Source organism: Salvelinus alpinus, chromosome 2, assembly GCF_045679555.1.
Source record: "Salvelinus alpinus chromosome 2, SLU_Salpinus.1, whole genome shotgun sequence".
NCBI lineage: Eukaryota > Metazoa > Chordata > Actinopteri > Salmoniformes > Salmonidae > Salvelinus > Salvelinus alpinus.
This window is the reverse complement of record NC_092087.1, coordinates 13,727,645-13,752,294: the sequence shown is the minus strand read 5'-3', so window position 1 is coordinate 13,752,294 and position 24,650 is coordinate 13,727,645. Positions and strand designations below refer to the sequence as shown.

The 24,650-nt window shown below is 41.8% G+C and overlaps 1 protein-coding gene across 2 annotated transcripts in view; it reads right to left on the bottom strand.

The window, feature by feature from the left end:
• Positions 1–24,650, bottom strand: part of LOC139542599 (metabotropic glutamate receptor 4-like) — a 277,141-nt gene that overhangs the window by 28,643 nt on the left and 223,848 nt on the right. For both annotated transcript variants that reach the window (XM_071348230.1, XM_071348238.1), the window contains exons 8-9: positions 16,358–16,494; positions 14,509–15,444 (exon numbers count right to left, since the gene is read on the bottom strand). In XM_071348230.1, coding sequence (XP_071204331.1) covers positions 14,509–15,444; positions 16,358–16,494 — 1,073 coding nt within the window. The remainder of the gene's footprint in view (positions 1–14,508; positions 15,445–16,357; positions 16,495–24,650) is intronic.

The following is a 24,650-nucleotide window of genomic DNA, read 5'->3' as shown; positions in this document are numbered from 1 at the left end:
TGTAGCTTAGCATTTGCTTCATCTGACCACTTTTTTATTGACCGAGTCAATAGTGCTTCCTGCTTTAATTTTAGCTTGCAAGCAGGAATCAGGAGGATGGATTTATGGTCAGATTTGCCAAATGGAGGGCGAGGGAGAGCTTAGTACGCGTCTCTGTGTGTAAAGTAAAGGTGGTCTAGAGTTGTTTTCCCTCTGGTTGCACATTTAACATGCTGGTAGAAATTAAGTAAAACGGGTTTAAGTTTCCCTGCATTAAAGTCCCCAGCCACTAGGAGCGCCACCTCTGGATGAGCGTTTTCCAGTTTGCTTATGGTGGTATACAGCTCATTGAGTGAGGTCTTAGTGCCAGCATCGGTGTGTGGTGGTATGAGACAGCTACGAAAAATACAGATGAAAACACCCTAGGTAGATAGTGTGCTCTACGGCTTATCATGAGATACTCTACCTCAGGCGAGCAAAACTTTGAGGCTTCCTTAGATATCGTGCACCAGCTGTTTTTTTACAAATATACATAGACCGCCACCCCTTGCTGTTCTATCCTGCCAATACAGTGCATAACATGCCAGCTGTATGTTATTCATGTCGTCGTTCAGCCACGACTCGGTGAAACATAAGATATTACAGTTTTTATGTCCCATTGGTAGGATATACATGCTTTTAGTTCGTCCAATTCATTATCCAGCGATTGTACGTTGGCCAGTAGTATCAATTGGCAAAGGCAGAATAGCCACTCATCAGCAGATCCTCACAAGGCACCTTGATCTCCTTCTGCGATACCTTTTCCGTCTTTTTACATTTACATTTAAGTCATTTAGCAGACGCTCTTATCCAGAGCGACTTACAAATTGGAAAGTTCATACATATTCATCCTGGTCCCCCCGTGGGGAATGAACCCACAACCCTGGCGTTGCAAGCGCCATGCTCTACCAACTGAGCCACACGGGACCCGTGTGCTGAGGGCCTGTTCGGGTGTCTGGAGTAAATCCCTCTTTCTTAAAAACTTTATTTAACTAGTCATTTAAGAACAAATTCTTATTTTCAATGACGGCCTAGGAACAGTGGGTTAACTGCCTTGTTCAGGGGCAGAACGACAGATTTTTACCTTGTCAGCTCGGGGATTCAATCTTGCAACCTTTTGCTTACTAGTGCAATGCTCGAACCACTAGGCTACCTGCCGCCACTAGGCTATCTGCCTCTTGAACTGGACATAGAGAAATTCTTCGTCCAGATCAAGGTGAGTAATCGCTGTTCTGATTTCTAGAAGCTATTTTCGGTCATTAGACATGGTGCAGTGTCTTAACAACAGTCTGTTCTTCAGATGAGTCTGCATTGTGTTAACAACAGTCTGTTCTTCAGATGAGTCTGCAGTGTGTTAACAACAGATCATACTGATAACAGGAGTTACACACAATTAATCTATCTCGGTAAAGGCTTCATCCCGTTAACACAAGTATCTCTATGGACATTTTGCACTATGACTGAATGCATCTAACTGGCGATGGTCATAATGAAATGCACAGTAAAGCACTGCAGAAGAATAGAAGAATGTCGCACGTAGTGAAAAAGTGATATTCAATCATGTACAAGTCATGTACAAGCAATAAATCATGTACAAACGATTTGTCATATACAAGCAATAAATCATGTACAAACGATTTGTCATATACAAGCTATTAGTCATGTACAAGCTATTAATCATGTATAAGCTATTAATCATGTATAAGCTATTAGTCATGTACAAGCTATTAGTCATGTATAAGCTATTAGTCATGTACAAGCTATTAATCATGTATAAGCTATTAGTCATGTACAAGCTATTAATCATGTATAAGCTATTAGTCATGTACAAGCTATTAATCATGTATAAGCTATTAGTCATGTACAAGCTATTAGTCATGTACAAGCTATTAATCATGTACAAGCTATTAATCATGTACAAGCTATTAGTCATGTACAAGCTATTAATCATGTATAAGCTATTAGTCATGTACAAGCTATTAATCATGTATAAGCTATTAGTCATGTACAAGCTATTAATCATGTATAAGCTATTAGTCATGTACAAGCTATTAGTCATGTACAAGCTATTAGTCATGTACAAGCTATTAGTCATGTACAAGCTATTAATCATGTACAAGCTATTAATCATGTACAAGCTATTAGTCATGTACAAGCTATTAATCATGTACAAGCTATTAATCATGTATAAGCTATTAATCATGTATAAGCTATTAGTCATGTACAAGCTATTAATCATGTATAAGCTATTAGTCATGTACAAGCTATTAATCATGTATAAGCTATTAGTCATGTACAAGCTATTAGTCATGTACAAGCTATTAATCATGTATAAGCTATTAGTCATGTACAAGCTATTAATCATGTATAAGCTATTAGTCATGTACAAGCTATTAGTCATGTACAAGCTATTAATCATGTACAAGCTATTAGTCATGTACAAGCTATTAGTCATGTACAAGCTATTAGTCATGTACAAGTTATTAGTCATGTACAAGTTATTAGTCATGAACAAGCTATTAGTTGTGTACAAGCTATTAGTAATGTACAAGCTATTAATCATGTACAAGTTATTAGTCATGAACAAGCTATTAGTTGTGTACAAGCTATTAGTAATGTACAAGCTATTAGTCATGTACAAGCTATTAATCATGTACAAGCTATTAGTCATGTACAAGCTATTAATCATGTACAAGTTATTAGTCATGTACAAGCTATTAATCATGTACAAGCTATTAGTTGTGTACAAGCTATTAGTAATGTACAAGCTATTAGTCATGTACAAGCTATTAATCATGTACAAGCTATTAATCATGTACAAGCTATTAGTCATGTACAAGCTATTCGTCATGTACAAGCTATTAATCATGTACAAGCTATTAGTCATGTACAAGCTATTAGTTGTGTACAAGCTATTAATCATGTACAAGTTATTAGTCATGAACAAGCTATTAGTTGTGTACAAGCTATTAGTAATGTACAAGCTATTAATCATGTACAAGTTATTAGTCATGAACAAGCTATTAGTTGTGTACAAGCTATTAGTAATGTACAAGCTATTAGTCATGTACAAGCTATTATTCATGTACAAGCTATTAGTCATGTACAAGTTATTAGTCATGAACAAGCTATTAGTTGTGTACAAGCTATTAGTAATGTACAAGCTATTAGTCATGTACAAGCTATTAGTCATGTACAAGCTATTCGTCATGTACAAGTTATTAGTCATGAACAAGCTATTAGTTGTGTACAAGCTATTAGTAATGTACAAGCTATTAGTTGTGTACAAGCTATTAGTAATGTACAAGCTATTAGTCATGAACAAGCTATTAGTTGTGTACAAGCTATTAGTAATGTACAAGCTATTAGTCATGAACAAGCTATTAGTTGTGTACAAGCTATTAGTAATGTACAAGCTATTAGTCATGTACAAGCTGTTAGTAATGTACAAGCTATTCGTCATGTACAAGCTGTTAGTCATGTACAAGCTGCGTAGAGAAGCTAACAGAGCAGAATATATTATTATAATTTTTGATCCAGTGGAAAGACTATGATGATGATGACATTATAGTAGCTCTTTAGACCCACTCTTTCTGTTGTTTTACTCCAACCTCACTGATAGTATCCTCCCTGCCAGTGAGAACCATTCACTGGCCTCTCACCCCTGAGTAGATAACCAGTGCTCTCCATGACAGCTACGAAGCCCCTGTTCTTTGTTTGACTGCCTAATAGCTGTCTACTTCCACCTACTCATTTCAACCATTGTTTTTATCCCAAAGCTGTGGAGCCCTACACTGCACTGTACTGTAGCTACAGTTATGTGCTAAAAACTCAACCTCCATCCATTTCTCCCAGTGTCCCATTTGACCTGTACATTCCAGCAGACCTGGGGTTAAAAAAGTTTTTTTCTTCTTTTGAATACTGTTTCAGCTTACCTGGCACAACAGAACCCATAGAATAGTCCCAAAGAGTGCAAACCCCACCCATCTAACACTCCAATCCAGGCAGGCTCCACCAATTGCTCAAAAGTATTTGAAATAAAACCAATAGTGTACGGTGGCCTATCACCCGAAGTGACTCTTATCAACACTCTATGTAAAACATTTTATTGTCTTCTCAGGAATTTAGCCTTCTCTGTCTTAATAATCTCACCAAACACCTCTTGTCACACCTCTGGGTAGCAGAGGTTCAGTTGTCTTCACATCCTGTAGGTCTGATGTCTGATTAAAGGTTCAACAACTCAGATTTTGAATGTAAACAACTCCGATGTTATAAAGGTGTCTTAGATTCATTGTTCTCTCTCTTTCCTTGTTCCTGACCTGGGCTGGTGAGATACTCTCTCTCAGGGACTCTTAGGGCATGGCCTTTCAGGCTTTCACTTCTCTCCCTCCTTCTCTGTTCATGCCTAGAATAATACCTTGTAATGCTTGTGAATGCCTTGTAACTTAAGCTTTATGCCTTGTATATGATTTCATACATGTTACAGTTTTACAGTTATTAAATCATACGCCTCATTCTTGCTCAATTTTGCATGCCTTCTCAAACAGCTACAACTGTATACAGTATGCATTTTCACATCAAGTCTTCTCTTGAGTTGAGCTCGGGAATGGAACAACTGTTTAACATCTGAACTTGTTTTTGGGGGAAGGGTGGGGAGAGTGTGTGTATGTATCCCACATCTGTTGCTAAGAGGTAATGATGATAGGAACAGCATAGGATGAATTACAATAATTGCTTGCCAATTTTTTTGTTTTTTCCTAATGACAATCCGGTTTATAGGTCCTTCGTTTGAAATGCTTACACTATTACGCATACTATTTGTTAATTGTGGAAATAAATTAAGATATGCAAGATTTTTTAATATATAGATACTTTTTTTAATAACAGTATGCAATACAATCGAGGTGAGGGCGTTGGAAATGCTTTTGGCTGTTAATCTGCTTCTGTTCTATAGGTGGCGCTGTGGGCTCTTTTTAAACGATGGGTCTCAATCTCTCAAAGGCCCTAGGATTCAGGTGGATAGGGTTGGTCTGCCAAGGGGTGATGATATTAACAAACAATCATTTTGATCCAACTGTGCAAATTGTCCAACAGATCCGCAAGGTAGATGGATTCTTTTAAATATCTTTAAAAAAATATATAATACTTTATCAAGCCTACAACCAATACAATACTCTATTATTATGGTGGGAGATTATGATACAATTTTAAATACCTTAATGGATCATAAAGGATAACACACTACAAACTATCACCCTCATGCACTTAAGGAAATCACGGATATCATGGATATATTGGAACTAGTATCAGGAATCAAGGTAACTCCCAGATGCAGACACGTCAAATTGACAATGGTTTAATTTTCCAACAGAGGCAGGCAATAGACAGGTCAAGACAGGCAGGGGTCAGTGAACCAGAGGTGGGGCAACGGTACCGGACGGCAGGCAGGCTCAGGGTCAGGGTAGGCAGAGGTCAAACAATCTAGAGGTGGGGCAACGGTACAGGTCGGCAGGCAGGGTCAGGGGCAGGCAGAGTGGTCAGGCAGGCGTGCTCAGAGTCAGGACAGGCAAGGGTCAAAACCAGGAGGGCGAGAAAAAGAGAGACTGGGAAAAGCAGGCATCGAGAACAAAAATGCTGGTTGACTTGACGAACAAGACGAACTGGCAACGGACAAACAGAGTTCACAGGTATATATACAAAAGGGATAATGGGGAAGATGAGCAACACCTGGAGGGGGGTGGAGACAATCACAAGGACAGGTGAAACAGATCAGGGTGTGACTAGTGGATATATGGAGGCTTAAATATCTTGACTTAGTTAGATATACACTAGCAGTCAAAAGTTTGGACACACCTACTCATTCAAGGGTTTTACTTTATTTGTCCTATTTTCTACATTGTAGAATAATAGTGAAGACATCAAAACTATGAAATAACACATAGAATCATGTAGTAACCAAAAAAGTGTTAAAACATTTTATTTTAGATTTTAGATTCTTCAAAGTAGCCACCCTTTGCCTTGATGACAGCTTTGCACACCGTACATGGCAGAGGCTCAATGAAGCTAGTCATCTTGACTACTTTTTTTATAGCATTCTTGCTGGCACCAAAAGTTTGAATGCGGTGGGAACATCAAATAATTGGCATATACGTTACTCTTACAGAATTTCCATGTGGGCGAGGATATTGGAAATGTTATCAAATACAATTTGATGACAACTTGTTTTTAACCAGGACTGAATCATTTTTAACTTACTTTTTCCATCATAAGTACAGCATATCACCTTATTGTATTAGACACTTTCAAATGTGCCTTTAGAGGCCTTGCAATGCAATACTCATCTTTAAAACAAAAAACATGTTGGTCAAAAGAGTTCATATTAACAAAGGAAATAGAGGAACTAACAGTACAGGTAGATAGCCAGAAAAACTGTACCACTGGAGGAACTTATTCAAGAAATATCAAGTGTAATATATTATAAAAAATGTAAGAAACTGGATGAAATATGGGGACAATTTCACAAAATTGTTTTTTCATCTTCAACATAGAAATGCTACCGAAAATAATATACAAAACATTTTATAAATGACGGAGTCACCCATGATTAATCAAACAATATTTTGAAAGAGGAAGCAAAGTATTTTAAGCATATGTTTTTGTTACAGTTTTCTCCATCTCCACTAACCAAAGTTAATTGTAAGGATTGTTTTTCTATCAATAGGGTAAAAATGTACATCTGTACAGAAATACTCATGTGAAGGCCAATTACAGAGGAGAAACTTCTTGATGCAATTAAAGCCTTTAAGTCCAGGAAATCACCAGGTCTGTACGGCATACCAGTTGAGGTATACCAAAACTTTTTTGATGTACTCAGAGGACTGCTTTTAGCATGTTTTAACCACTCCTATAAAAATAGTAGATTACTCAACAAGGTCTGAATTCACTATTACTGAAACAGAACCCAGGTGGTAAATATAAAGATCAAGTCCATATAAAAATGGGAGGCCCCTTACAGTTCAGTCTTGTGTGGCAACAATTCCAGCAAAATGTATAGCGTATAGAAATAAAAAGCTCTTGTCAGATATATTCATCCTAATCAGACAGTTTTTTTTACATGGATGATACATTGGAGATAATACACTGCTCAGAAAAATAAAGGGAACACTTAAACAACACAATATAACTCCAAGTAAATCACACTTCTGTGAAATCAAACTGTCCACTTAGGAAGCAACACTGATTGACAATAAATTTCACATGCTGTTGTGCAAATGGTATAGACAAAAGGTGGAAATTATAGGCAATTAGCAAGACACCCCCAATAAAGGAGTGGTTCTGCAGGTGGTGACCACAGACCACTTCTCAGTTCCTATGCTTCCTGGCTGATGTTTTGGTCACTTTTGAATGCTGGCGGTGCTTTCACTCTAGTGGTAGCATGAGATGGAATCTACAACCCACACAAGTGGCTCAGGTAGTGCAGCTCATCCAGGATGGCACATCAATGCGAGCTGTGGCAAGAAGGTTTGCTGTGTCTGTCAGCGTAGTGTCCAGAGCATGGAGGCGCTACCAGGAGACAGGCCAGTACATCAGGAGACGTGGAGGAGGCCGTAGGAGGGCAACAACCCAGCAGCAGGACTGCTACCTCCGCCTTTGTGCAAGGAGGAGCAGGTGGAGCACTGCCAGAGCGCTGCAAAATGACCTCCAGCAGGCCACAAATGTGCATGTGTCTGCTCAAACGGTCAGAAACAGACTCCATGAGGGTGGTATGAGGGCCCGACGTCTACAGGTGGGGGTTGTGCTTACAGCCCAACACCGTGCAGGACGTTTGGCATTTGCCAGAGAACACCAAGATTGGCAAATTCGCCACTGGCGCTGTGTGCTCTTCACAGATGAAAGCAGGTTCACACTGAGCACATGAGCACATGTGACAGACGTGACAGAGTCTGGAGATGCCGTGGAGAACGTTCTGCTGCCTGCAACATCCTCCAGCATAACCGGTTTGGCGGTGGGTCAGTCATGGTGTGGGGTGGCATTTCTTTGGGGGGCCGCACAGCCCTCCATGTGCTCGCCAGAGGTAGCCTGACTGCCATTAGGTACCGAGATGAGATCCTCAGACCCCTTGTGAGACCATATGCTGGTGCGGTTGGCCCTGGGTTCCTCCTAATGCAAGACAATGCTAGACCTCATGTGGCTGGAGTGTGTCAGCAGTTCCTGCAAGAGGAAGGCATTGATGCTATGGACTGGCCCACCCGTTCCCCAGACCTGAATCCAATTGAGCACATCTGGGACATCATGTCTCGATGCTTTAGTCCAGGTCTGGGAGGAGATCCCTCAGGAGACCATCCGCCACCTCATCAGGAGCATGCCCAGGCGTTGTAGGGAGGTCATACAGGCACGTGGAGGCCACACACACTACTGAGCCTCATTTTGACTTGTTTTAAGGACATTACATCAAAGTTGGATCAGCCTGTAGTGTGGTTTTCCACTTTAATTTTGAGTGTGACTCCAAATCCAGACCTCCATGGGTTGATAAATTTGATTTCCATTGATCATTTTTGTGTGATTTTGTTGTCAGCACATTCAACTATGTAAAGAAAAAAGTATTTAATAAGAATATTTCATTCATTCAGATCTAGGATGTGTTATTTTAGTGTACCCTTTATTTATTTGAGCAGTGTATAAGAAACAATATAACACTATGAAGCTTCAGGGAAACCAGGCTTGGTATTCATAGCTCATTTTGAAAATACTTTTGATAAAGTACGACTGGAATTTATATATAAATGCCTCAAATATTTCAATTTCGGAGAATCATTTATACAATTGGTTAAGTTATGAATAGTAGCCGTAGGTGTAAAATAGTAAATAATAGCTACTTCTCAGAAATTATTAAACTGTCAAGAGGAGTAAAACAAGGTTGGCCACTATCGACATATCTATTTATTATGGCCATCAAAAGGTTAGCTATTAAAATCAGACCCAACAATACTATTAAAGTGCTTAAAAATGGAGTATTCACTGTACGCTGATGATTCATGTTCTTTTAAATCCACAATTTGGATCCTTCCATAGCCTCAGAGGATCTAGATAATTTTTCTAACATCAATTTATGATAAGTATACTATATTATTTAGCTGGAGCACAAAAAAAGACCACTTGAACGTTACTGTGTAGTTTAGCAATAAAATAGTCTGACGGTGATGTGAACATACTCGGTATTCATATCCTGAAATAAATAAATAATCTCACTATAAATACATTTTTATAGAAAGTTAACAAAAATAAGACATTGCCTCCATGGAAAGGAAGATACTGTACCTGTCTATTTGTGTAAAAATCATCCTGATTACCTCTTTAGCCAAATCCCAGTTTACCTATTTGTTTATGCCTACACCTAAAGACGTTTTTTTTATTATTACAGTACCAGTCAAAAGTTTGGACACACCTACTCATTCAAGGGTTTTTCTCTTGACTATTTTCTACATTGTAGAATAATAGTGAAGACATCAAAACTATGACATAACACATATGGAATCACAAAAGTAACCAAAAAAGTGTTTAAAAATGTGTAAATAATATTTATATTTGAGATTCTTCAAAGTAGCCACACTTTGTGTTGATGACAGCTTTGCATACGGTTGGCATTCTCTCAATCAGCTTCACCTGCAATGCTTTTCCATCAGTCTTGAATAGAGTTCCCACATAAGCTGAGCACTTGTGGCCTACTTTTCCTTCACTCTGCGGTTCAACTCATCCCAAACCATCTCAATTGGGTTGAGGTCGGGTGATTGTGGAGGACAGGTCATTTGATGCAGCACTCCATCACTCTCCTTCTTGGTCAAATAACCCTTAATCAGCCTGGAGGTGTGTTTGGTCATTGTCCTGTTGAAAAACCAATGATAGTCCCACTAAGCGTAAACCAGATGGGATGGTGTATCACTGCAGAATACTGTGGTAGCCATGCTGGTTAAGTGTGCCTTGAATTCTAAACAAATCACCAACAGTGTCACCGGCAAAGCATCCTCACACCATCACGCCTCCTCCTCCATGCTTCACGTGGGAACCACATAATTGGAGATCTTCTGTTTACCTACTCTGTGTCTCACAAAGACACAGCGGTTGGAACCAAAAATCTCAAATTTGGACACGAGTCCAAAGGACAGATTTCCACCAATCTAATGTCCATTGTTCGTATTTCTTGGCCCAAGCAAGTGTCTTCTTATTGGTGTCCTGTAGTAGTGGTTTCTTTGCAGCAATTCGACCATGAAGGCCTGATACACGTAGTCTCCTTTGAACAGTTGATGTTGAGATGTGTCTCTTACTTGAATTCTGTAGGGAAGCATTTATTTGGGCTGCAATTTCTGAGGCTGGTAACTCTAATGAACTTATCCTCTGCAGCAGAGGTACCTCTGGGTCTTCCTTTCCTGTGGCGGTCCTCATGAGAGCCAGTTTCATTATAGTGCTTGATGGGTTTTGCGACTGCACTTGAAGAAACTTTCAAAGTTCTTGAAATGATGGACTGTCATTTCACTTTGCTTTGCTGTTCTTGCCATAATATGGACTTGGTCTTTTACCAAATAGGGCTATCTTCTGTGTACGACCCCTACCTTGTCACAAACAAATTATTGGCTCAAATGCATGAAGAAGGAAAGAAATTCCACAAATTCACTTTTAACAAGGCACACCTGTTAATTGAAATGCATTCCAAGTGACTAACTCATGAAGCTGGCTGAGAGAATGCCAAGAGCGTGCAAAGCTGTCATCAAGGCAAATGGTGGCTACTTTGAAGAATCTCAAATTTAACATGTTTTGATTTGTTTAACACTTTTTTGGGGGGGTTACTACATGATTCCATATGTGTTATTTCAAAGTTTTGATGACTTTATTTGGTGTTCTCCATAAGTAGCTTGTTTTTGGTTGCAGGTTCAGGAATAGCTGAAGAATTGCAACACTTACAGTACCTGGAGTTTACTCTTTAAATATCACTGCTGGGTGATCTGAAAAGTCATACTTTAATTTACGATCTGAACCTTTGTGAAACATCACTGCACATTTAAAAAATATATATAAAATAACTGGATGGTGTTCAGAGATACATGGGAGGGGTTGAGGGTTGCTGAAGGAAGGGACTAAAAACAAATAAAATATAACTAATGTGAAATATACTGTGTCCATAAAATGTAAAAAAATATATAATGTATAAGCTAGAAGTAGAAGCCTAAGTGTTGTTGTCCATTAGTTTACTCCATTTAGGGTGAAAATGTGCATCCTTTGTCCTGATCTTGTCCACATTGTGAATGTGCGCACATTTCCACCATTTTAAAGATAAACTTGTTGTAAATCCAGCCAAAGTGTCCGATTTCAAAAAGGCTTTACGACGAAAGCACACCAAACGATTATGTTAGGTCAGTACCTAGTCACAGAAAAACACAGCCATTTTTCCAGCCAAAGAGAGGAGTCACAAAAAGCAGAAATAGAGATCAAATTAATCACTAACCTTTGATGATCTTCATCAGATGACACTCATGGGACTTCATGTTACACAATATATGTATGTTTTGTTCGATAAAGTTCATATTTATATCCAAAAATCTTTGTTTACATTGGCGCGTTATGTTCAGTAATGTTTTGCCTCCAAAAGATCCGGTGATTTTGCAGAGAGCCACATCAATTTACAGAAATACTCATAATACACATTGATAAAAGATACAAGTATTATACATGGGACTTTAGATAAACTTCTCCTTAATGCAACCGCTGTGTCAGATTTCAAAAAAACTTTACGGAAAAAGCACACCATGCTATAATCTGAGTACAGCGCTCAGAGCCCAAACAAGCCATACAGATATCCGCCATGTTGTGGAGTCAACAGAAGCCAGAAGTAGTATTATAAATATTCACTTACCTTTGATGATCTTCATGAGAATGCACTCCCAGGAATCCTAGTTCCACAATAAATGTTTGTTTTGTTCGATAACGTCCATAATTTATGTCCAAATACCTCCTTTTTGTCAGGGCGTTTAGTACAGTAATCCAAATGCGCAGGCACTAGGTCCAGACAAAGTCAAAAAATTCCATTACAGTTCGTAGAAACATGTCAAACGATGTATAGAATCAATCTTTAGGATGTTTTTAACATAAATCTTCAATAATGTTTCAACCGGAGAATTCCTTTGTCTTCAGAAATGCGATGGAACGCAGGTCGCTCTCACGGGAGCGCACGTGGTCAGCTCATGCCAGACACCTGACTCAAAGAGCTCTCCTTCCCTCATTCTTCACAGTAGAAGCATCAAACAAGGTTCTAAAGACTGTTGACATCTAGTGGAAGCCTTAGGAAGTGCAATATGACCCCAAAGACACTGTATATTGGATAGGCAAACCTACAAATCTCAGATTTCCCACTTCCTGGTTGGATTTTTTCTCAGGTTTTTGCCTGCCATATGAGTTCTGTTATACTCACAGACATCATTCAAACAGTTTTAGAAACTTCCAAATCTACTAATAATATGCATATCTTAGCTTCTGGGACTGAGTAGCAGGCAGTTTACTCTGGGCACCTTATTCATCCAAGCTACTCAATACTGCCCCCAGCCGCAATTAAGTATTCAACCCCTTTCTTATGGCAAGCCTAAATAAATTCAGGAGTAAACATTTGCTTAACAAGTCAGATAATAAGTATGCAATAATGTGTTTAACATGTTTTTTTAATGACTACCTCTTCTCTGTACCCCACACATACAATTATCTGTAAGGTCCCTCAGTCAAGCATGTGAATTTCAAATAAAGATTCAACCTCAAAGACCAGGGAGATTTTCCAATGCCTCATGAAGAAGGGCATCAATTGGTAGATGGGTGACAAAAAGCAGAATTTGAATATCCCTTTGAGCATGGTGAATTTATTAATTACCCTTTGGATGGTATATCAATACACCCAGTCACTACAAAGATACAGGCTTCCTTTCTAACTCAATTGCAAGAGAAGAAGGAAACCGCTCAGGGATTTCACCATGAGACCAATGGTGACTTTAATAAGAGTCTATTAACACATCCCTGCGTCAATTTAAGTAATATAATTTTAAAAATCCCCATCAAAATCCATCAGTTTAAGCTAGAGATATCAGTGTTTTGCATGAGTTGCTTCTCAATCCACCACATCCGCCTGTCGGCCTTCCGCATCTGCGGTGGAAGGTGGCCGAGCTACAGCAGCATTTGTCAGACCATGAGACATCCGACAATCGGTCTTCTCACAAAAACGTCTGTACGGTTTGGACTAGTCTGAATTCGTATTGCTGATGTGCCCATTTCTGTCTGTAGCTTCCGAACCGTTTGCGCTACAAACTAATATGACCCCACTATGGAAAGGGTAGACTCTCACGAACATGATGGTATTTTGCTCTACGACCCCCACAAGTGTCACGAGACTCTTCAGAAGGTAACTGATACAAACTAATGGAAGTATAGAGGTAGTTTTGTGACACAAATAAGTGGTTAAATATTTGTCCAAAAAACTGAAATATTTCCTGAGCTTTCTTATACCTCCTTATACCTCGAGATTTCAAAACCTTATTCCTTATGATCAATGTTTTGCCGGTTGTTAGAGGACGGCTGTTAGAACCAGGTATAAATGGGCTAGATAGTCAGGTTTATCAAATCTAAATGGCTAAGTATTAGTACTACAATACTATTTGACACAAGGTATGAATCCCAGAGTTTCCAGTGGATGTGCAGTTCACCAGGCCAGGCTCATTAATTTGACAAGATGACAAGTGGGAACGCTGTGGTTGTGTAAACAGCTCATCGGTCAGCTGTGGCACACAGCCGTCACATACACATGTCACAAAATCACAAGTAATCTACTGTAGGCATAGGGCTTGCAGAGCTCAGGGGAATTCTCTTCAAATGCTCTGCATGTAGAATAGGCCTTTCTTACTTTTGTCTTCAGATGAGAAGTTTTGATATTCCAACAATGAATGGCCTCCCCAATTGAAAAGAATCTCAGATATAAGTCATAGAATTATACAATATTTTCCATGTCATTTTAGTCTTCATCAAACCAAGACTGCAGGGGTGATTAAATCTTTATGACTACAAAATGAAAATTGGTGTTCTGACACAGAGTATAACAGCAAAATTCACCACCCTTTAAGCTCTGCCAGAAAAGGCTCATGCATACAATAGCATAATGCTATTTTCATCCAGCCATGTCCATCTACAGGACACTGTCTGACCAGCACAGTCCTTCCATGATGAACAAAGGTACAATTGCCTCTCTATAAACAAAGCATTATAAAAAATAAATATGTTCCAACTGAGAAAGAGAGAAAGAGAGAGACACAGTCTGTAGAATCATATTTCTGCTAATGCTGTCCTTTTGCATATCAACAACAACAGAAAACGAACAGACCAAGAAAGAAGACAACTCTGAGCTTACCTTCTCTGTGGATTGGAAGGTGCCAAAGAAGATGGGGATGAAGGCCAGCCAGATCTTACCTTTTCTGTGGACTGGGAGGTGCCAAAGAAGATGGGAATGAAGGCCAGCCAGACTATACAGGTGGTGTACATGGTGAAGCCGATGGGCTTGGCCTCGTTGAAGGTCTCCGGCACCCCCCGGGTCTTGATGGCGTACACCGTGCAGGTGACCATGAGCAGCATGCTGTAACCCAGCAGGCAGATCAGTGAAAGGTCAGAGATGTCACATTTGAGCACGCCACGGGCCATGTCCGGATTGGCCGTGCGCTGGTCCTCGTAGTCGATGATGGCCTGAGACGGGTCTACCCCAAACCAGATACACACCCCCAGTAGCTGCACCAAAGTCAGGCTGAAGGTGATGACCAGCTGGGAGGCTGGGGAGATGAACCTGGGAGCGCTCACCGACATCGATCCCTGCTCGAAGATGCGGTAGATGCGGTTAGTCTTGGTGAGCAGGGCTGCGTAGCTGATACTCATCCCCAGACCCAGGAAGATCCGTCTGAGGGAGCAGATGCCAACATCAGGGGCAGATATCATGAGGAAGGTGGTGGCATAGCACATAAAGATACCAGTCAGCAGAACGTAGCTGAGCTCGCGGCCTGACGCCTTGACGATGGGTGTGTCGTTGTAGCGGATGAAGGTGACCACCACGAACAGAGTGGCCATGATGCCCGCCACGGAGATGAGGACAGGGATGATGGCCCATGGGGAGCTCCACTCCAGCTTGACAATGGGGATGGGACGGCAGGCAGTGTGGTTCTCGTTGGGACGCAGGTCAAAGCGACACATCTTGCAGCTGTAGGTGTCTGACTGGTACTGGTAGCCGTTGCAGCGCTCGCAGTGCCAGCAGCAAGGGATGCCCTTCACTATCTTCTTGCGCTCTCCGGCCTGGCAGGGGTGGCTGCAGATGGAGTAAGGGATCTGACGACCTCCACCTGGCCAGTGCATTGCTCGGATCTGAGGGGGGATGGAGAGGAGATGAGGGGTACAGTCAAACACTTCACAAATAACTAACACTGTAACCCAGAAACAGTCTCTTCTTGCTTAATGCCAATTACCACTGGCATACAGTTAGTTTTGGGGCTTCTTTCTCCTCTCCATTAAAAAGTATATTACATATAATCACTATTTGTCTTATTGAAAGGATATATTTAGTGTTATGTTATTAATTTTTTTTGCCGTCAATGGTGGTTGTTAAATTCATAGGCTGAAAACGCATCCCCAAATGTGTATTTAATTAACAGCTATAAGAATCCTATTAAACTAAAAGCTCCTTTCGAAAGAGAATTGGTGCACACCGCAGGACTAGCATTTACACCACATTTACAACAACATTCACTGTCTTCCACCATTCACACAGCGTTGAGGTTCAGACCCAGGTCGACTCCATGGAAACGCCTTTCTTTTTTCTTTCAATCTTTCTTTGCCCAAGGCCATCTCTTCATATTCCATTCAAACATTATTTGCAGGGCCGGCTTCATGTAATTCATTGTTATAGCTTTGTAACCTCCTGTGTCCACAACTCCACCATATTGTTTCACCAAGACAGTGGATGGTGTCTGTTTTTAAGGTCTTATTGGTTTCTTTTCATCCCAGTCACTTGTTGTTAATCATTAAAGCACCCTCTGGATGTTTGCACCATAGAAGACATGTGCACAAAGCAGTAGTTAATGGTTAAGGAGGAATTACTGAGCAAAGGAAGCACTAAAGTAGAACCAACAGATGACAACATCCCATCAAAGCTTCTTTGGGAGGAGAACCACTGACACCAAATGGTGAAACAGGTAAAGGTAAATTGGAGGGCATAAGTCTGATAATATAACTAAAGTACTGTATCTGCATATTAAATATATAAAAAATAAATGCTTACGTTTAGATAGAGCTGTTCGGTCCAGTGGCCGATGATTTTGTACTCAGCTGTTCTGTTTCTGATCTGGTACTGATAAATCTCATAGCGACCAGGGGCATCTCCATTCTCATTGAAGAGCACTGGGTTGCCAGCTATGCCTGAAAGACAGAGGAGAGAGAGAGTGAAAGCATTAGTTTGAATTGTAATATAAATATTTATATGTAACAGTTTAACATTCGTCCGTCCCCTCGCCCCGACCCGGGCTCGAACCAGGGACCCTCTGCACACATCAACAACTGCCTCCCACGAAGCATCGTTACCCATCGCGCCACAAAAGCCATGGCCCTTGCAGAGCAAGGGGAACAACTACTTCAAGGTCTCAGAGGAAGTGATGTCACCAATTGAAAGTCTATTAGCTCACACCACCAGTTACACTCACCCCCCTTTTGACCTCCTCGTTTCCCACAGCAACCAGTGATCCAGGTCAACAGCATTAATGTAACAGTATTGCTTCCGTCCCTCTCCTCGCCCCTACCTGGGCTCGAACCAGGGACCGTCTGAACAGATCAACAACAGTCACCCACGAAGCATCGTTACCCATTGCTCCACAAAAGCAGAGCAAGGGGAACAACTATTTCAAGGTCTCAGAGCAAGTGACCTCACCGATTGAAACGCTATTAGCGCGCACCACCTCTAACTAGCTAGCCATTTCACATCGGTTACACATATACACACGCACAGTACCAGTCAAAAGTTTGGACACATACTCATTCAAGGGCTTTTCTTTATTTTTACTATTTTCTACATTGACGACTAATATTGAAGACATCACAACTATGAAATAACACATATTGAATCATATAGTAACCAAAAAACTGTTAACCTCTCTAGGCTAGGGGGCGGTATTTTCACGTCCGGATGAAAAGTGTGCCCAAAGTAAACTGCTACTCAGGCCCAGAAGCTAGGATAACAATATTATTATTAATATTATTATTATAGATTTGGATAGAAAACACTCTGAAGTTTCTAAAACTGTTTGAATTATGTATGTGAGTATAACAGAACTTATTTGGCAGGCGAAACCCCGAGGACAAACCATCCAGGATAAAAAAAAATTGAGGTCACTCTCTTTTCAATGGGGTTTCTATGTGGATCTAGATTTCTAAGGCACTTGGTTGCAGTTCCTATCGCTTCCACTGGATGTCAACAGTCTTTAGAAATTGGTTGATGTTTTTCCTTTGAGAAATGAAGAAGTAGGGCTGTTCAGAACGAGGGTCGAGTCTAGTGTACTGTTGTGGTTGGGGCGCGCGACCTGAAAGCTCGCTCCACTTTGTTTTTATCCGCTATTGAACGCAGTTTATCCCATCTTAAATTTGATCGATTATTTAAGTTAAAAAATACCTAAAGTTGTATTAGGAAAGTTGTTTGAAATGTTTGGACACAGATTACAGGTAATTTATTAGATATTTTGTAGTCATGTTACGCGAGTTGGAACCGGTGTTTTTCTGGATCAAACACGCCAAATAAATTGACATTTTGGAGATATAACGACGGAATTAATCGAACAAACGGACCATTTGTGATGCTTATGGGACATATTGGAGTGCCAACAGAAGAAGCTCTTCAAAGGTAAGGCATGAATTATATCGTTATTTCTGAGTTTTGTGTCGTGCCTGGCGGGATGAAATATGATTGTCTGTGTTTGTTTGATGGGGTGCTGTCCTCAGATAATCACATGGTTTGCTTTCGCCGTAAAGCATTTTTGAAATGTGACACAGTGGCTGGATTAACAAGAAGTCAAGCTTTAATTTGACATATTGCATTTTCAAGAATGTTAAATATTTACAATTCTGTAGTTTGAATTTGGCGCCCTGCACTTCACTGGATGTTGGTCAGGTGGGACGGTAGCGTCCCATCTAGCCTAGAGAGGTTAAACAAATAAAAAAATATATATATATATTTGAGATTCTTCAAAGTAGCCACACTTTGTCTTGATGACAGCTTTGCACACCCATGGGGCGTTCAATCAACCAGCTTCACCTGGAATGCTTTTCCAACAGTCTTGACGGAGTTCCCACATATGCTGGGCACTTGTTGGCTCCTTTTCCTTCACTCGGCGGTTCAACTCATCCCAAACCCTCTCAACTGGGTTGAGGTTGGGTGATTGTGGATGCCAAGTCGTCTGATGCAGCACACCATCACTCTCCTTCTTGGTCAAATAGCCCTTAATCAGCCTGGAGGTGGGTCATTGTTCTGTTGGAAAACAAATGATAGTCCCACTAAGTGCAAACCAGATGAGATGGCGTATAACTGCAGAATACTGTGGTAGCCATGCTGGTTAAGTGTGCTTTGAATTCTAAACAAATCACAGTTAGTGTCACCAGCAAAGCACTCCACACCAACACACCTCCTCCTCAATGCTTCACGGTGGGAACCACACATGCAGAGGTCATCCGTTCACCTAGTTTGTGTCTCACAAAGACACGGCGGTTGGAACCAAGATTCGCAAATTTGGACACGAGACCAAAAGACAGATTCCCACCGGTCTAATGCCCATTGCTCGTGTTTCTTGGCACAAGCAAGTCTCTTCTTATTATTGGTGTCCTTTAAAACTTGTTTGGGATAGGGGGCAGCATTTTCACGTTTGGATGAAAAGCATGCCCAGAGTAAACTGCCTGCTACTCAGCCCCAGTTGTTAATTTTGCATAATATTAGTAGATTTGGATAGAAAACACTCTGAAGTTTCTAAAACTGTTTGAATGATGTCTGTGAGTATAACAGAACTAATTTGGCAGGCGAAAACCTGAGAAAAATACAACCAGGAAGTGGGAAATCTGAGGTTTGTAGTTTTTCAACTCTTGGCCTATCGAATACACAGTGTCTATGGGGTCATATTGCACTTCCTAAGGCTTCCACTAGATGTCAACAGTCTTTAGAACCTTGTTTGATGCTTCTACTATGAAGTGGGGGCGAAGGAGAGGGGAATGAGTAAGGTCTCTCCCAGAGTGCCATGAGCTGACCATGCGCGTTCACGTGAGAGTTAGCTTGAGTTCCATTGCATTTCTGAAGACAAAGAAATTCTCCGGTTGGAACATTATTGAAGATTTATGTTAAAAACATCCTAAAGATTGATTCTATACTTCGTTTGACATGTTTCTACGGACTGTAACGGAACTTTTTGACTTTTCGTCTGCCCCTAGTGATCGCGTGTCATGAATTTGGATTACTGGGCTAAACGCGTGAACAAAAAGGAGGTATTTGGAGATAAAGATTAACTTTATCGAACAAATCAAACATTTATTGTGGAACTGGGATTCCTGGGAGTGCATTCTGATGAAGATCATCAAAAGTAAGTGAATATTTAAAATGCTATTTCTGACTTCTGTTGACTCCAACATGGCGGATATCTGTTTGGCTTGATTTGTTGTCTGAGCGCCGTACTCAGATTATTGCATGGTTTGCTTTTTCCGTAAAGTTTTTTTGAAATCTGACACAGCGGTTGCATTAAGGAGAAGTATATCTTTAATTCTGTGAAAAACACTTGTATCTTTTATCAATGTTTATTATGAGTATTTCTGTAAATTGATGTGGCTCTGTGCAAATTCACGGGATGTTTTGGGGGCAAAGCCAAATGTAAACTGAGGTTTTTGGATATAAATATGAGCTTGATCGAACTAAACATACATGTATTGTGTAACATGTTGTCCCGGGAGTGTCATCTGATGAAGAATATCAAAGGTTAGTGATTAATTTGATCTCTATTTCTGCTTTTTGTGACTCCTCTCTTTGGTTGGAAAATCGCTGTATGCTTTCTGTGACTAGTTGCTGACCTAACATAATGATATGTTCTGCTTTCGCCGAAAAGCCTTTTTGAAATCGGACACTGTGGTTGGATTAACGAGAAGTTTATCTTTAAAATGGTGTCTAATACTTGTATGTTTGAAAAATTTGAATTGTGAGATTTCTGTTGATTGAATTTGGCCTCTGCAATTTCATTGGCTGTTGGCGAGGGGTTCCGCTAGCGGAACGGAATCCCATTCCCAGACAGGTTGTCACGTTCGTTGTATGGTGGAAGAGAGGAGGACCAAGGCGCAGCGTGAAGTGAATGCATTCTTCTCTATTTATTATCACTGAGGGGTAGCTTATGACTGAGGGGTAGCTCATGACTGAGGGGTAGCTCATGACTGAGGGGTAGCTCATGACTGAGGGGTAGCTCATGACTGAAGGGCAGCTCATGACTGAAGGGCAGCTCATGACTGAAGAGCAGTGCATGAATGAGGGGTAGCTCATGACTGAGGGGTAGCTCATGACTGACGGGCGGCTCTCGCGGCTCCTGACTGGCGGGCAGCTCTGGCGGCTCCTGACTGGTGGGCGGCTCTGGCGGCTCCTGACTGGTGGGCGGCTCTGGCGGCTCCTGACTGGCTGGGCGGCTCTAACGGCTCAGGACAGACGTGCGGCTCTAGCGGCTCTGGACAGACGGGCGGCGCTCTGGACAGACAGGCGTCTCTGACGGCTCTGGCCAGACGGGCAGCTCAGGCGGCGCTGGACAGATGGCCAGCTCAGGCGGCGCTGGACAGACGGGCAGCTCAGACGGCGCTGGACAGACGGGCAGCTCAGGCGGCGCTGGACAGACGGGCAGCTCAGGCGGCGCTGGGCAGACGGGCAGCTCAGGCCTGCCGAGGCGCACTGTAGGCCTGGTGCGTGGTGCCGGAACTGGTGGTACCGGGCTGGGGACACGCACCTCAAGGCTAGTGCGGGGAGGAGGAACAGGGCGTACCGGACTCTGGAGACGCACAGGAGGCTTGGTGCGTGGTGCCGGAACTGGTGGTACCGGACTGGGAACACGCACCACTGGGTGAGTGCGGGGAGGAGGAACAGGGCGTACAGGGCTCTGGAGACACACAGGAGGCTTGGTGCGTGGTGTTGGCACTGGTGGTACTGGGCTGGTGCGAGGGGCTGCAACCGGAGGGCTGGTATGTGGAGGTGGCACCGGATAGACCGGACCGTGAAGGCGTACTGGAGCTCTTGAGCACCGAGCCTGCCCAACCCTACCTGGCTGAATGCTCCCCGTAGCCAGGCCAGTGCGGCGAGGTGGAATAGCCCGCACTGGGCTGTGCTGGCGAACCGGGGACACCATGCGTAGGGCTGGTGCCATGTACACCGGCCCGAGGAGACGCACTGGAGACCAGATGCATTGAGCCGGCTTCATGGCACCTGGCTCGATGCCCACTCTAGCCCGGCCGATACGAGGAGCTGGGATGTACCGCACCGGGCTATGCACACGTACAGGAGACACCGTGCGCTCTTCCGCATAACACGGTGTCTGCCCGTACTCTCGCTCTCCACGGTAAGCACGGGAAGTTGGTGCAGGTCTCCTACCTGACTTCGCCACACGCCCCGTGTCCCCCCCCCCAATAAATTTTTGGGGCTGCCTCTCGGGCTTCCTACCGCGCCGCCGTGCTCGTTTCGCCAACTCCATTCTCCTGTATCCCTCCTCGCACTGCGAGGTGTCTAATACTTGTATGTTTGAAAAATTTGAATTATGAGATTTCTGTTGATTGAATTTGGCGCCCTGCAATTTCATTGGCTGTTGGCGAGGGGTTCCGCTAGCGGAACGGAATCCCATTCCCAGACAGGTTGTCACGTTCGTTGTATGGTGGAAGAGAGGAGGACCAAGGCGCAGCGTGAAGTGAATGCATTCTTCTCTATTTATTATCACGAAAATGAAGAACACTTTACAAACTATACAAAACAATAAACGACAAACATGAAGTTATAAATGACAAGTGCAGACACAGGCAACTTACATATAGACATAGACAATAACCCACAACCCACAATACAAAACAGGCTACCTAAATATGGTTCCCAATCAGAGACAACGCAAAACACCTGCCTCTGATTGAGAACCATATCAGGCCAAACACAGAAATAGACAAACCAGACATACAACATAGAATGCCCACACAGATCACACCCTGACCAACCAAAACATAAAACATACAAAGCAAACTCTGGTCAGGGCGTGACACAGGTTAATAGTGGTTTCTTTGCAGCAATTCAACCATGAAGGCCTGATTCACGCAGTCTCCTCTGAACAGTTGAACTTGAGATGTGTCGTTTACTTGAACTCTGTGAAGCATTTATTTGAGCTGCAATTTCTGAGGCTGGTAACTCTAATGAACTTGTCCTCTGCAGCAAAGGTAACTCTGAGTCTTCCTTTCCTGTGGCAGTCCTCATGAGAGCCAGATTCATCATAGCGCTTGATGGTTTTTGCGACTGCACTTGAAGAAGCTTTCAACGTTTTTGAAATTTTCTGGAATGACTGACCTTCATGTCTTAAAATAATGATGGACTGTCGTTTCTCTTTGCCTTTTTGAGCTGCTCTTACATAATATGGACTTGGTCTTTTTCCAAATAGGTCTATCTTCTGTATACCACTTCTACCTCACAACACAACCGTTTTGCTCAACCTCATTAAGAAGGAAAGAAATTCTACAATTTAACTTTTAACAAGGCACACCTGTTAATTGAAATGCATTCCAGGTGACTACCTCATGAAGCTGGTTGAGAGAATGCCAAGAGTGTGCAAAGCTGTCATCACGGCAAAGGGTGGCTACTTTGAAGAATCTCAAACATATTTTGATTTGTTTAACACTTTTTTTAAACATCCCTACTGTATGCATATATATATATATTTATACAAAAAAGTCAAAGCAGAATATGCAAATGTAGGCGGGTAACCAAAATAAATATGAAAATTCAAATTCTCTATTCAAGAAAGTTTGAAATGTAACTTGTGGGGTGAGGAGAGAATAAGTGGCATATGCTGATTGTATATTCTCTCTCTGGTCTGTTCTGTCTAGGGGTTTCTGCCTAGTCAAATCATCTCTTCAGTCATCTATTAAAATGTTTTCTTCCATTCTCTAAGTGAGAACTGTGGGTGGGGGGATTTTGGGAAACAGCTTTTGTGAAAATAATGTCAAACTACAATGTCTCTGTGTACAATGTCTCTGTGTAGTGTTATCGCACACTGAAATTCTTTGTTAGTGTTTTTCCCCAATATGTTTTGCCATTCAAGCTATAGTAATGGTATGTCACATGACTTAGATGCCAAATGTCTGCAAATTCTCACCATCAACAAAACAGTCCCCACTACACAACAAACAATACACAAGGACATATTTTCCTGAGATTCTCCTTTGTGATATTATAAATTATTTAAACTACACAACAACATTTACTTCCCTAAAATGCCCCTTTGAAGATATTAAGTATAGCATCACTGCTCTCTGCTGAGGATGCAAAGAGGAGTAAGTCCCTATCCACCTCCACTTCAAAACTCAGGTTTGAAAATGCAGCAGCACACGGCCATCCACTGATGGAAGGCGTAAGGAGCTGCCATTTCTCTTTTCATGCCTGGCTTATCAACAAGTCTCCCCAAGCACAATGGGTGTCCCACCTTACAAACAAGGCGGAAAGCGTGGATGATCTCGGCGGTTTGGATTTCTGCTGATGAGTATGCTTTTTCCTTCTCTTTGTTTAGCGTCAGGCGGAAGACGTACGCAGCAGCCTAATCCACATCTCGATGAGCCAGCCACTCTGGATTAACGCATTACTGTGTGCTCAGCCGTGCCTCAGTGACAATGCAGCCCCACATCTCAAAGCAAAAGAAGCAGATGAGAGGGATTACAGCAGATGTTATTTATGAAGGAGATATGTTTAAAAAGCACTCTCCATGAGTGTAATCATTTGTATCGTTTGTATCTGGGATTATAATCATAGTATTTTTCCATTACAATTATTTTTTTTAACAAAAAGGCACATAGCTTTCCCACTGGCTCAGTTGGAGCTGTGTATTAGGGTGTGTTAATGCTTTGAGGCCGTAGCCCATCGCATGGCACTGGCACCATGCTGTCACTGTGAAAGGAAAATGGATCCTGACTGCCACATTGGTCCTTTCAGACACTAATGAGGCACCACAGCCTGCCACTGCAGATCTAATTACATTTAACAGTTTACAGTCTTTTGGTCATGCTTGCTGCTCCAATCTGAGGTTGGCCCAGAGATTATTGGCATCTCTTAACCAGGCTGTTCTCTAGATGGACTGTATGTTCAAGGCATGCCTTCTGGTATGCATGTCCTCATATATATATGAGTTTTAGCCATCTTCTCAGACTATCGTTGTCATGCAGGCATGCCGTTGCAATACATTCTTGTCATACATGGCACGACAACGATAGTAAGAGAAGCTGGTTGAAGATCACACAGATTTAGGGACAGGCTACAGTACAGGCCACAGTACAGGCTACAG